General features: G+C 38.7%; 1 protein-coding gene across 3 annotated transcripts in view; it reads right to left on the reverse strand.

The window, feature by feature from the left end:
• The window catches only part of GRID2 (glutamate ionotropic receptor delta type subunit 2), a 1,392,659-nt gene that overhangs the window by 21,223 nt on the left and 1,356,309 nt on the right, over positions 1–15,127 (reverse strand). The window contains exon 16 of one of the 3 annotated variants that reach the window (XM_014838689.3): positions 10,821–13,657. The exons of the other annotated variants lie outside the window; for them this stretch is intronic. Within the exon in view, the coding sequence (XP_014694175.1) occupies positions 13,235–13,657 (423 nt within the window). The 3' untranslated portion in view covers positions 10,821–13,234. Of the gene's footprint in view, positions 1–10,820; positions 13,658–15,127 lie in introns of those variants that run through there. 3 annotated transcript variants of the gene reach the window in all.

The following is a 15,127-nucleotide window of genomic DNA, read 5'->3' on the forward strand; positions in this document are numbered from 1 at the left end:
AAAGAAAATCCAACAGAGCTCTCACTAAGCAACCTGCTACTGAAGCTAGAAATTACCTTGTATTCACACTCATCCTTTCACTTGTCCATGCAGTTAGAATAAAGCATGTGCCCCTCTCCTGTTGAAGACTAGTGGTGCTCTGGATCCTATTCCTTTTCACCTTTTGAATACCCCGCTTGCTGCTGTCCTCTCGACATTGGCCTCACTCCCGGTTCCTTCCTATTGCATTTAAATGTGCTCAAGTCTCTCTTATGTTGGAAACAAACCAAACCCCTCCTTGGATCCTGTTCCTCCTCCAGGTCCAGCTTCTTTTTTCTTCTCTTTTTGGTCACCATATTCTTTGGAAGAACGGTGTATTTGCCCTTCTACCAACTACAGTCTGCCTCAGTCTCCACCCTTCTCCTCAACACTGTTCTTCCCAAGATTCTGAGGACCTTCACGATGCTAATTCTAGTGGCTACTTCTCCTTCTCCGAGTGGCACTTGACAGTGTTGACCACTCTGTTGAAATGCTCTCTTCCTCTGATGTTTGAGATGACTCCCTCCTATAGTTTTTTTCCTCATTCTCTTTTAGCTGGGATGCTCTTCTGTCCTTTGATAACATATCGATCTTCCTCAGGGTTCTGTGCCCACACTTTATTTTCTGTTAAACAGACTCACTTATTTCTTGAATGATTTTATTACCTCCCATGATTTCACTTACACTAAATACTTCAAAAAATGACTCAAGTCCAGACTCAGACCCCGTTCCTGCCACAACTCTCTCCAGAATCTTTCCACCTCCTCCCGTCCCTGCTGCACTCCCAGACTTGGACTACACCTCCATTGCCACTCCAGGCTCCTCACTGGCCTCCCTTTCTCAAATCTTGTCGCATTCCAAAACTTTCTCCTAGGGCAGCGAGAATGAATCTTTAAAATAAGAATATGATCAGGTCCCTAATCCACTCTAAACTCTTCAGTGGTTACCTAGTGATGCCTGGAACTTCATTCCTTAAAAATATAAATTCTTCAACATGGTTTATGAAGCATTTCAAGACCTGCTCTCTACCTTTTCATTTTATCCTCTTGATATTCTCCTTTCCCTCTAAGTTCCAGCTAGGGTGACTTCCTTCAGTCCCTGGAGCAAATCTTGCCCTCTGGCTTCGTGTGTTTGCGTATGCTGGTAAACAGGTCTAACAGCCCCTGTTTTCTTTGCCTGGCTAACTCTAAATTATCCCTTAGGTCTAGCTTGGAATCCCGGCCGGAGAGATTTTCCTGTCCCTACTCTGGGTTGCAAATCACTTTGCATTCCCATTACTATAGCATTTATCACAATTTATTTTCATTGCCTGTTAAATTGTCTGTCTTCCCCAGTAGACTGTAAACACCATCATATTTCTAATATTCACAGCTGTTCAGAAATGGAATAGACTGTCAAAGGGATGAGGCTCAAACATTAGGGAGGTGGTTGGATTTGATCTTTATAGTTTTGTCGTCTCGTGTCCTGACTGTTCTTCACGGGCCGTATGCTGCAACCACATTATTTGATCTTTCCCAAATGTGTTTTGTGCTTTCCTTCCCTGTGACTTGGATCGTATCTATCCCTTTGTCTAAAAATGTCTTTTCCTGTTCTGTATCTGCGGACATTATACTCCTTTTTAAGCCTAGTTCCAAAACTCTCTTCTCCATGAAGATGTTTTATCACCCTGGTGAGAAAAGATCTTGCCTTTCTCTGAATCCTCAAAACACTCTGGATTAGTTTTGAGTACTTATTGTATATCATTTAAAATTATAATTTTTGCTATATTTCAATAGAAGGATATCTGGAACGGTATCACGTCTCCCTTCTCTGAATTTCTATAATACGTTATATCAATTTCATGGAACATGTCCTATCTTGCCTTACGTTGTGCTCAGGTGTATACATGACGTCTCTTCCATAGCAGCCTTGAGAGCCTGTCGTGTTTGTACGTACCACACTGCCTAGCATCTGGTCATATATATAATGCAATCTCAAAATATAATTGTCGAATGTATCCACGAACCAATTATGTCACCTTATCTATTGTCTGTCTCCATAAGAGCCCCTCTTTCAAGCCAAATAGCCTTATTCCCAGTCCTCTACTTGTCAATTATATTTCCCCATTTCCTCTTTGCACATGGCTTTTATAGTCTACATTCATATCTCTAATTGTCAAAATACTATCTCCTTGGCTCAAATAGTGTTTCTCTGTGAAGGCTGCCTTAGTACTTCCTGCTGGAAGACATCTTGGCTAAGGTGCTCAGCTGTTAGTTAGTGGGCCATAGAAACACCATGGAAAAAATTAAATGATGGAGCAACCTGACTTGAGAAGTACTTTAATAAGATTACCTAGTAAGATGAACAGGTAAGATGTGAGCTGGAGAAGAGTGTAGCTTGGGAGACCTAGTGCAATGGTCCAGGTAGAGGCTAACACATGCTTCAACTTGTCTAGTAGCAGCAGGGCTGGAACAAAGGGGTCATGTAATAGAGCAGTATGTAAGTTGACTCAATAGGGGTTTGTTTTTCTAATGTTTCCAGTAGAGGGATTCTAAGAAAGAGGGAAGAAGACCAGAAAAGTATGCTAATCTGGCAGGGTATTTCTTGGAATCTGTTTACATTTTCTAAGCCACTACGACGCATCTGTATTCATCTTTTATGGATATTTTATTCATCACTTGTAGATTCTGTATCAAAAATGTACTCAGCTAGTGAGGACTAGTTGATTTTTGTGGATCCCCGTTGTGTACAAAGCCTCTCGCTGCACTGAGGGACTCTAGAAGGGCCCTCTACCTCCCACCTCCCTTTGATCCTGGGAACAACCTATTGTGGTGGAAAGGACATGGGTTTCTGAGTTAGAGAGATGTGGGTTTGAATTCTGTTTTGGTCACTTACTGATATATGACCTTGGCCCAGTTACTTAACTTTTCAGAGACTTAGGTTTTGTTTGTTTTTAAATTGTTCAATTAGTATCAGCAACAGCAACTTGCAGAGATATTATGAGAATCGAGTGAAACATGTATGTGGTACCTGGCCCATGGTCAGCTTGTCCTCCCTCTCCATGGTTGCTGTATTTAGGAGAACATAAATATTGGCCCGCAAAGGGCAAGAATTGAAGCAGAGGGGATGACCCATGGCCGAGTGGTTAAGTTTGTGTACTCCGCTGTGGCGGCCCAGGGTTTCTCTGGGTCGTATTCTGGGCGCAGACATGGCACCGTTCATCAAGCCCCGCTGAGGCGGCATCCCACATAGCACAACCAGAGGACCTACTACTAGAATATACAACTATGTACTGGGGGGCTTTGGGGAGAAGAAGAAGGAGAAAAAAAACCCCAAGAAGATTGACAACAGATGTTAGCTCAGGTGCCAATCGTTAAAAAAAAAAAATTGAAGCAGAAAATGAAAACTTACTTCTTCAGACAAGAATGATTAAACTTCCCTACATTTGAAATAATTCTAGCTGGGGATATATGCTGTGTATTTTATTAAGTGCAATTTAGAAACATATGCCTCTGCAAACTATCTTAAAATTCTTACATTGTGTAGATATTCAATACAAGACATGTACACAATTTGTGTGCTATTCTCTTCTATAGGAAAGAAGGATTAGTTGCGTGTGTGAGTGTGTGATTCATGGCTTATACTTTAAAAGTAAGATTGTGGGGCAAGAGTAAATTGCAAGAATTACATTCTCTGTTTGAAAAGCAAGTTTTACCAAAGTTATTCTAAATTCATAAAGGCTCATACTACCTATTTCTTGTTTTGTATTTGATATGTGACATTTTTTCCTTAGAATTGGGAAATCATCTTTGATCTCTTAAAAGTGAACCATCATCATGACCTCAGCGTTGAGAGAGAATTGGAACTGGCTGAAAACATCCAGAATGAAATCCAAGTAGTGTTTTTGATGGCGCGTGCTTGGTGGAAGCTCACCTCTTAAACTCTCAGAGGACATGATTGGTGTTGATGAGTATTTCAGCCCCAGCTTTTTATTCTCTTATAGTACTCTTAACTGTATTAGCGGACGCTTTCTGAACTCTCGAGTTGAAATAGACTCAGAACTAAAAGCACATAGTGACTATGGGGAACCAAACACAGTTCCACAGGTATTTGAATGACTTAGAGTGCCAAGTGTACTGGCTTTCACATAGTAGGTGTTTGTGATGTTTGGCTTAATTTTAGTTTGTTCCTTTCATAAGACAAGTCTGTATTTAGAAGCATTTTTTGGTTTTCTATTCAGGTATGGCTGCTCCACGGTTGTTCTTGCGAGCCTGGTGGAAGGGGACTTTGCTCCAGCTCATTCTCTCCTTAGGATGTTGGAGGTGGTGGGTCTATTTCAAGCCCCAATTATAGGATTTGAGTCACTGTCACTGTATCACAGGACAGTTTGGTCACTTCTGGGTATTCACTGTCTGGGAAACACGCTAAATGTCATGTGGGAAAGAGGGATGATGCTTGTTCTGTAGCATTTCAAAGAACCAAAAGGGAGCAACTTTCAACACACCAAGCCCAGCTGTAAGGAAGAATAATCTAACAATGAGACAATTAGAATTGTTGAATACTGTAATGGGCTGCCTCAGAAAACAGCTGAGCTGAGGTTTTGGTCACCTGTCAGTAACGTGTTCTTCGGAGAGTGAGGGAAATCTTTACTGGAAGTCGAACACATGAAGAGATCAAAGCAGAGCTGCTCTGACTGAAGCCCAGGGGGCCTCCCTCTGGCATAACAGCACCCCCATAAGTCTGGAGAAAAACCCTCAGGAATATGGGGAGCACAGTTTAAAAACCAGGGACTCTAGATGATCCTCAGCTCCCCTCCGCGTGTTAAGAATCCTTCATCATCCAGGTCATAATGAAGGAAAAGAAATAGTTCTCCATTCTATGATTTCTTCTTCTTAAACCCCTCAACTTAGGAAAAATGAAGATTAACAAAACAGATAGTCTTCTGATTTTAGCACTTTCTGGTAAAAATTATTTCCCTCTTTCTAGTATCCGAATTTGAAAAATCAGTCATCTTTGACTTGTTTTTCTCTTTTACACTTTATATTCAGTTAATCTTCAAGTTCTCTTGATTCTTCCTTCAAAATATATCTACCATCTGTATCTTCTTTCCTTTTCTGGGCTACCACAGAAGTGCAGCCCATACCTGTGCTGTTTTGCATGAGCCTGTTAATTGGTCCATTCTCCATTCCATTCTAAGAATTACTACCACTATAATCTTTTTAAACCATCTCTTTAAGAGTGTGTTTCTCCTTTGGTCAGAATCTTCAGGGTCTCCCCACTGCCCATGATGGAGTTCTCCATACATTCCATGGTTGTGAGCCTATGTGAACACCAGCCCAGCTTTAATCTCTCTTGATGGTTCAAGGGCTGAAATTCCAATGGAAGCCTGGCCAGCAACTGGCACCATCACGTCACTCTCCCATAACACTCAAAATGGTGGCAAATATTTAGGCCCAAGGGATGGTGAGAAAGTGGCAGCACTTATGATCCAAAGATTGATTTACAGCTGGCTTTGTAATCAACCTATTGGAACTAGTAACAGGCATTCCACTTTGCTCAAAACTCTCCAACGCTTTCCCAACTCTTGCAGAATAGAAGCCAAAATCCCCACAACATCCTATAAAGCCTTATGAGGTGGGCCCTGTGTTACCTTTCTGAGATGTTCTTCTATGACCCTCTCTCCCATCACTTATTCTGGTTTAGCCACATTGGTCTTCCTGCTTCTTCAAACATGCCCAGCACACTCTCACCTCAGAGCCTTTGTGCTAACTATTCCAAAAGTCTGGAATGTTCTTTCCCAAGATAGCAACATGACTAACTCCCTCATTCTCTTTAAGGCTTCAGTCAAATGTCAATTTATCAGTGAGGCCTCCCCTGGCCACCTTTTTTAAAATAACAAATCCCCACTCTCACTCTGGCCTTCTTACTCATCCTCTTTGTTCTTCTCTACAGCACTTATCATCTAACAGACTATGTACTTCACTTATCTACCCTGCTTATTGTCTGTCTCTTCCAGTTGATTGTAAACTCCATGAGGGCAGAGATTTCTGTCTTGTTTACTGGTGTATCCCCAACACCTACAATAGTGTCTTGCACATAGTAGGACCTCAGTGAACATACGTTGAAGACATGAATGAATGAAAGAACAGGATATAGTGTAATCTCTTAAGCCCAGCCTTCAGGCTTTCCACAATCTCACCCAAGCTTTACTTCCTGCTGCTTCCTGACATAAGACCCATGTTCTAGACACCGTGGTCTACTGCTCCTACAAACATTCTTTCCCATCCTTGTGCATTTGGCTGTACTGTACCCTCCACTTGGAAGTCCTTTTGCATTCTTCTGATCTTCCATATTCTCTATGCTTAGGGTAAATTTCCACTTATTCCATGAAACCATCCCAAGCCACACAGCCTCGTTCTTCCTCTCTTCTCATAGGATAGTTTCCTTATAGTGCTAATTTGACAATTAAATATATTCTGCATCATGATATAATTTATATTCTTGTCTCCCAATGTTATCTAAACCATGAGTTTTTATTTAACTCTCGGATCTTTATATTTTGTTTCTCCAAATTGGAAACTTTCTTAGGAAATTGCAAGTGTAAATGAACAAAGCTGCTCTTGGGCAGAATTCTAGCCCCGGGGTCCACCTACCACCCTGGGAAGTGAGGACATCAATCCTTCAGCACTGGAACCACTGCTGGCTCAGGAGTGTGCCTTGTGCCAGGGAGGGAACCTTTGCCCTAGGGTGCCTTGCTCATGACAGGTACTCAGTATTAGCCGATGGACTGATTGATCTTCTGTGATCATTTTGTTCCTAATATTTTCTTTGCAGGCTTGCTAAAGTTTATTTACAAGTACTAATACTAGTTAAAAACAAAAGACATAAAATCACTATTATGGGTAAGAATTAAAAACTTCATTTAATGATGATGAAGAAGAAAGAATTAATTAAAATATATTAACTGTTGGTGATTGGACTGTATTATAAGACTTACCACGTTAATTGCACACACCAAAAACTTTGGGGGCTACACATGTGAGAAGTGGTTTTGCACACGTGTTGCTCAGTCATTTTTACCATATTTCCATGGAGAAATCTGAGTGAGTGAGAAATAAGTCTTAAAATGCTTAGTCATGCAGAATTGAATCTGGGAGTCCCAAGTATGTGTATATCTTGCTGCACTGCTTAGCTATTTTTAATTTTTATTTTTAATATGTTCTTTTGGAAAGAGGTATTGTACTCATTAAAAAACATTATGTGTGAATGAAAATTCTGTATTTGATATTTATCAAATACAGACATATGATACACTTATAATCCATCTAACAACTAATGTTCAAAGCTTTTTTAAACATTGCCTACAGAAGTACTTGAGCATATTAGGTATTGAGTAATGATTTCTAGAGTGAAAAAGTCAAATTAGATGAGCTGCACATGTGACACCTCTATTTTCAACTTAATTTTAGTATGTTTTTATTTCTAAAAACAAATATTACAGCCAACTTTTGTCAACATATATCAATAGAGAGCTAGTAATAATCTGAAAGCCAACTTTAATATAATTCTGGAGAAGACGTCAATATTCACTATCAGCTCCTGATTTGTCTAGGGTGACACAGATGTAGGAACCCCTTGCTTCCTGGAAGTGGCTGTTTTATAAAACCAGAAAAGTTTTATATAACCTAAATTTTTGCAAATTAAATATTATTTTATTGCACATTAGAAGAACTGATTCTTAAAGGCCCCCTACTATGAATCTTTTGTGTAGTGAAAAAGCAAGCTGTAATTTGATGTCCAACTTTTAAAGATTAAAAATAGTCACAGAGGTAGGCTAGTTAATTCCCAAAATTTTTCACTACCACCAGTTTAAAAATAAAATATAGCAACTTAAAAACTTAAAGTTTGCCTTCTACTCATATTTCAAATCTTGTGGCAGGCAAAATATTTATTAAAAGTAATGTTTTTCATCTCTTCTCTGGTTCTGATGTTGTGTCATTCTTTGATTTTGTGACATATGCTTCTCCTTCTAAAGCAGCTGTTATGAAGCTTAATTAGTTTTTAATTAACGAGAATTAATGTCCTGAAGGTTTTATGAATTTCTATCACATCACAGATAGTTTGAGACTTTTGAAATCTGCTGCCAATTCTCAAGCTGCACCTATAGGGTTTCTCCAAAAGGAAACCAGGCCCTCATTCCTCACAAAGGCTAGAAAGCACGTCTACAGCATGAGGAAAGTCACATGTCCAAAAGCACAGCCAATTTCTTTTCTCCACTCTGAAGAAATTCAAGGAAATGTGCAAAATTAGTCAAAAGGTGATGGTTGGTCCTAAATTGTGTGTAATAGCAAGTCAGGGTAGAGCTTCTAGATAACGAAGACAATTTCTCAAATCTGAATAATTTTTACTTTATTCCTAATATTACATGGAAACAAATGAAAACTATTGAAAAAGTAGAAACTTGGAAATTCAGGTAAGAGAGAGACTGCTCCTACAGTCTGTTCCTATCCCCCTGGTAGGCTGAATCATTGTGTGGAATAACTGCTCCATGCTTCTGTGCAGCTCTATAAAATAGAGCAAACCCATGAAGTTTCTGTTCTTCTGGAAGTATGTGTGGGTTGAAGGCTGCTGTCATGGTGGGCAGCCTGTAAAACACTATGCATTCATAGGGCTCAGAGGTCACACTGTATCCTGTGTCTTAAATGACAGGAAAGGTGGCTAGGGGCCTTAGTTGCCATGTAAATAAAAGTTTATAAAAGTTGAAAAGTGCCCTGAATCAGATTTACTATGTTTGGTTCCTTTGGAGTAAATTGTTTGAAACACTGTAGAGCTCTATCACAATTGATTAGACCTGCAGGGATAGAAAATGAGTTATTGTGGGCTGCTCCATTCCGAAGTGGACACCTGAGGGTCAGAATCAGTCTCTGAATGGTATGCAGGTGTTGATAAGAAGAAAGGGTTAGATATTAGTTTGCCTGTGGCTTACGATAATTTTCACATTTCTGAAAATTTGGCCTTGTGGTCTGGCATCTTGGGAAATCTCCAAGTCTTCTCTGTGAAGGTGATCTGAATCTAAGAAGACAGACTCAATTAGCCCTTGAGAACTACCAGCATGGATTGCTCCAGTAAGTTGGACTGCCCAGGCCCAAAGAGGATTGGTTTGGGTTGACTCATTTTGCCACCTCAGCAGGTCTGTGAGGTGGCCTCTCTATCTCGCATGTTGATATGGGGCAAGGAAAGAGCTGGGGGGTAGAAAATCTCCACCCCCGTTCCCAAACATCTGTATTCATTTATGCCATGAGTAACTGCTTAGCACAGGGGTTTTCACATAATAGGTTTTTGGTAAACACTAATAGAATTGAATTAAATCTATCAAATCTAAGAAGCTTTATTTCCTGATTTTTCAATGTCAGATAAGTCATTTCCACCCAAGGGAGCTCATATACGCTACCTCATGAGAGAGTGTCTACTAAAATTTGTTAAAATGGTAACTGTGGCCATAATTGCTAGCCATTTAATATCTGGTCACAAGGATTGGAAGTAGGATTTGTTTTTAGAAATAAAAGCACTCTAGAAGGAAGCCAATTTTTAATGAGCCCATTGTATTTTATCAATTATCATGAGCTGTATGTTTAAGGATAAACCTATGTTTACCCGTACAAAAGTTCTTAGCTCTGCCTTATTTGCTATACTCATAATCCTGAATGTGTTTCACCATTCCAAAGTTCTGGTTATAAAATACTAATAATCTGTCATCCAATTGTGTGGCTTAGAAGGTATCATGTAGGGTGAATGGACCTTCTCACTTTTTTTTCTTTTTAACTGATGAAGCAAAGTACCATTCAGCAAAGTCTATTTTTTAAAGTATTTATTCAAATGACAACCAATCCCAAAGTAAAAGAGATGAAAAGTAACATAATTAAGAAAATGACAGATGCCTGTAGCTTGATATGTATGAGGAAGAAAGGAGGTCTTACAATTTTCTAATGTATGATTAAATCAAAACCTGTGCGTAAGTTCGGATGTGGTTGAAAGTGACAACAAGTTCTCTTAATGACTCACCAAAGGAAAAAACTTGATATCTGAGTCGAGTAAAAGTACGTGGATACAAGGGATTTGCGTTGTTTTGGAATGGCAAGATTGGTGTAAGTGGTGTGAACCAGGCAGACAGGGGACTAAAGGAAGGAGCAATAGACAGAAGCAGGATCTGGCCTGAGCTCTGCCGGGAGCTCCGACCTTGGGGAAGTACCCTGGGTGTTCCTTTTCCCATCTGTAAAAAGAGCGGTTGAAGCAGATGCTCTCTGTGGCCCCAGACGAGGAAGGAAGGGTCCTAGAGATTTGCAGCCTAGGCGTGGGGAGAGGACTGGCGGAGGCATTGTACCCGAGCCATCCTGCGTTGACAAGCACGGGACCTGCCGAAGCACAGCGAGTTAAAAAAAAAAAGACCTAGTTTTTAATCTTAGATTGTCAAACATTTGGGCAAGTCACAGCCTCTTAGCATTTTATGTCCCCTTATTTGTAAGACGAAAGAGATAAGCTCGACCTCTACAGTTCCTCCTGCTGCCAACATTTAAAAGATCATGTTTAATGGAATTTTAGAACAGCATAGATTTTAATCTAAATTGAATATATCTTCAGATATATATTCATTGAGTGAGTTAAATGGTAGATGAATTAAATATTGTTGTTCAAATGCAGAAAACAACACTATTAGAAATAATCCTGGAGTCAAGTTCAAATTAATAGATTCAGCATGATGAATATTTCCCTAACAGCAAAGAAATAATTAATACATAAATTCAAAATATAATAATTACCTTTAATTTTCTTTTTTTTTTTTGATGTAACAAACTCTCATCCTGCTATTCTTATAATGGTTGTATTGTTTACATGAAATAGGATAAATCTCTCCCAAAAAATGTTCACAGAGACATCCACGAAGAAAAACAAATATATTGTTTCAGATAGTGTCAAAGAGCAGAAAGGCAGTCTTTCATCGGTTTAGGACATCACTTAGTATCGTTTCTAGAGATCACTCATTTCACATAGTTCTGCTAGTAAAACGTAATGTATTTTATGCTTTAATCAACTCAAGATAAACTTTTAGAAAAATTCAGTTCGATCTGTGAAAGAGTAAGCATTTTCAAATTTGATAGTTAAGACTTCAATGGTATGAGAGCAAGTTTAGAAAACATTTTTATTAGACAAATTATTTAGACAAATTATACACAGAAAGCTCTGCCACTCATAACTGAGGCCTCCAAAAAGTGTTTTGTGTATTTGTATAATAGGCAATACATCAAAATAGGCCTATTTTCAATATTGTACATGATTAACAGTTTGTTGATAGCTCGAATCACTGTGACATCTGGTGTGTACCTATAGAGCTTGTGGTAAAGATTTTTTGTTTTAAAATCAGAGTCATGAATGAGATCGTGAATGTTACAAGGGAAAACAAGTTGTGCATGCACTTAGGTACTTGTTACCCTGGAAACAAAATGGTTTTTGCATGATAAGAAATTTTTCTGTCTTACACAGTAGACAATATTTGAAGATTTAGTACAAAAACAGTGACAGTACAAGATGCTCCCCAGAACAGAATTAGCATCAAAATAGAATATACCTTAAGAATATACCTTTTAATGTCTCCTAAAGCAAATCACATAGGTCGATTCCTATATCAATCCTAGCCACAGAATGAATTAGATTAAAAGAAGTGTATGGCTGCGTGAAAACACAGGATAAGTTCTTGCTTCCTACTTACCACATTTTAATTTAAGGATTACAAACAAAGTTCATTCTACGTTTCTAACAGGTAAGAATGCTACTCGAAAAGGGTGTGCGCAAAGAGGCACGTTTTTGCTGTCATCTTTCTAGACACTTGGCACTAATGTAAAAAATACGTAACTCCTCCAAACAGAACTGAATAAAAAGGGGGGTTTGGTTGAGAGCCCAGCACGGTTATCATATTTTCTTCTTTAGGATAATGTATGATGGTAATTAAGGCCACATCAATATTTCTTACGGGCTCCCCCCGCTCCCCAGCTACAGTTGTATCGATTGGCTTACTGCTTCGGAAGAGAATTTATTAACCTTCAATGATCTACGTTTAAACTCTTAACAGAGCTCTATGTGCTGTTGTGGACGTGGTTCAGCTAATAGCATTTTCCATTTAGATAATTAATTAAAAGTAAAGTTATCAAGGTTAACTTTATACACTGCCGAATAACAAATGCAAAACCTATTCAAATGAGTTACATCGAGGAACAAATATTAAACCGCCCTGGATGTTTTAATAACAAAAGTATAAAATATTCTCTGTCGGCAAACAACGCGAGTCAGAATAACAATAAAGCAACCTGCCTTTTCTAACTGAAAAGACCCCCTGCGCTGTACACAGTTCCTGTATACAATACTTTTCGTTTTTAACTAAAGCTTTATTAAATGAATTGCAATAGCAATGGCCGCCTTTTAATATATATACACATTATATAGGTGCATATATATGTATATATATATATGAGATACTAATTTATTTAACACAATAGAGGCTTCTGCCATATGATAAAGTTTACTGTACATGAGAAAAAACTTTAATACTGTACAATCACATAAAGGTCATATGCACTGTTGCAGTGCGAGAGTAGTTTTAACTGTAGTCTTGTCTGGCATATTAATGGCTTTTTTGTAATCCTACAAAATTGCATTCTCATATTATGTGGCCTGAACGGTCTTTAAGTTATTTTATAAACACTGCAGGGATTGCCTTTGGTCCACAGTTAAAGGACACTCAACAGCAGTGGAGCATTGTATGGATGCAGCAGAAGAATGTAGAAAGACTGAAGTTATTGCAATTATATTTTCAAAAATAGAGAAATGTTACGTAAGAGGCCTTTATGTAAAATGAATCCTGCATATACCTTTAGGGTACTCAGTGCACATTTCCTATCCTTGAAGTACAGTATATGAAAAGCGGACTAATAGGATCCTAGTATACTATATTCTGGGGGAACAAGTTGAGTAATGAAAAAAAGTGGAGGAAAATGTACGGAAAGAGAGAGCAAGAAATGGAGGAGAGAGAAGAGGAAGAAGGAGAGGAGAACGAACTGAAATTGTTACTAATCATCCTGATTCTTTAAAAAAAAAATGTTACATCCATGTTAGTCCCACGATATTACAGTTGCTCCTTGCAAAGGGAGTCCTACGAAAGAAACAGTGAAGAGATTTTGTTGGCTGCTCATATGGAGGTGCCTCGGTCTGGATCATTACCCAGATTGAGCCCCAGGGTAGGAGTTGGTTGATAAGGAATAGATGACATTGTTTTTATAGGACTCCTGAAAAAGCCCCCATTAGGTGCCCTGTGCCTAAAAGGGCCAGTTCGGTGCTCAGGCACGTTGCCAAAAGCGAAACCAGAGGCAGCTTTAGCTGATAGTGTGCGGCTAAGAGTCTGGATCTGCTCTGGGATAAAGGTGGTTGTGGTAATATGAGTGTTCCTGAAATCACTGATTTGCTCCAGGGCTTGTCGTGTTGGCAAAGTGTCAATGTCCAGAGGGGTCAAGTCAATTGACGAGGTGGAAAACTGTTTATGGGGGCTGTCGTCATCTGTGCACAAGCTATTTACACGTCTATGGAGGTGCTCCAGGTCAATTTCCTTGTCATCCTGGAGATGAAGAAAAAGAAGATAAGGTTCTCATCAGTACTAGCTTCCATGGTAAAAAAAAAAAAAAAAAAAAAGTAGTTCAGCAAACATGATATGTAATTAACTGAACTTTGGGGTTTATTCATTTAACAAATATTCATCGAGCACCTAATATGAGGCAGGCACTGTGCTGGGTTCTGGGGGTACCAATATGATGCTAAGGTTATCAATAATAAATATTTTTCTTGCAGTCAAAGTTCTAAAGTGAGCATACGCCACATGCAACTACAAAATATGGAAGCAGTAGGCGGGTGATTGCCTGCCACAGGAGCACAGATAGACCCAGGCAAAATTGCACAAATAAAAAGTATGGTTTTAGCAGCTCGTCCCCCCACCCCACCTCTTCTTTCCACATGCTTCCTCCTTTTTCAGGGTGTCTCATTCCAAGTTGGCTTTTTGCTCCTTTCCACTACTTGCTCCTAACCTTAACTTTCCATTCTTGGAGAAAAGTGATATGATATGCTGATATGCTAGTTCACACTAAAGTGTTAGTGACTGTTAAAGTGTTATTTCTCCCTAGGTTAGAGATATGTGAGATTGTTCAGAGAGAGCAACATTCAACACAAGAGACTCAATGCCCAGTTGAGGGATTTCAAACACTCGGTTGTCTAGTACTGGAATGAGGCAATACTGTGACGTCAGTGGGACCTTAGAGACCCCTCCCCTTCAAGTCATGACATGTGAGTGATAGCTTTAGTTTAGGGTTGGGTTTATGCTAAATGGCCTCTAAATCAAAGATGCTTTGAGCTATGCTAATGGAGTCTTAGTAAGAAGATACTTAATAAAGCAAAAGGAAGTGAAACCTCAGATTTCTGGAGTTGAAACCATTTTATCAATCCCTTAGGATTTTTACTAAAAGTGAGCATTAGAGCCCAACATTTCAAAAATCAAACTGGCAAGAAATAAAATTTCCCTTTTTATCAGTGTTATTTATAGCCAAGTCCAATAAATTAAATTTATGAGGACTTAAAAATACCTATTAATCATAAGAGGAGAAAATATTTGTTCATAAGATCTGGATTAGGTGTCATAAATTAGAATGGAGTATGTATTTTTTTCATTGTGCTATTATAGTGTTCCTCAGTGAAAAATATTTTGATGTACCTCACTGTTTTTTCTTCTCCTTTCTCATTTCAAAATCCAATAAAAAATACTCATTAATGCAATATTATCACTGAGACTTTAGAGGGTTGAGAGATATAATTTTATGGTTCCCACAGAAACTATAATATAGTCATCCATCAAAAGATATAATAATGCAAGAATTTAATATCATATATAGTAATTCAAAATATAAGGAGCTTGGGGAGTCCTTAATTTCCAGATTTTCGAGAATATGAAGTCTCGGCTATAATCTTGCATTACTGTGGTCTTTTGCATTGAATCAGTGTCAGTAGAGATACCAGAAGCCTATTCCACAAAGAAAACACT

This window comes from Equus asinus, chromosome 3, assembly GCF_041296235.1.
Source record: "Equus asinus isolate D_3611 breed Donkey chromosome 3, EquAss-T2T_v2, whole genome shotgun sequence".
Taxonomy (NCBI): Eukaryota; Metazoa; Chordata; class Mammalia; order Perissodactyla; family Equidae; genus Equus; species Equus asinus.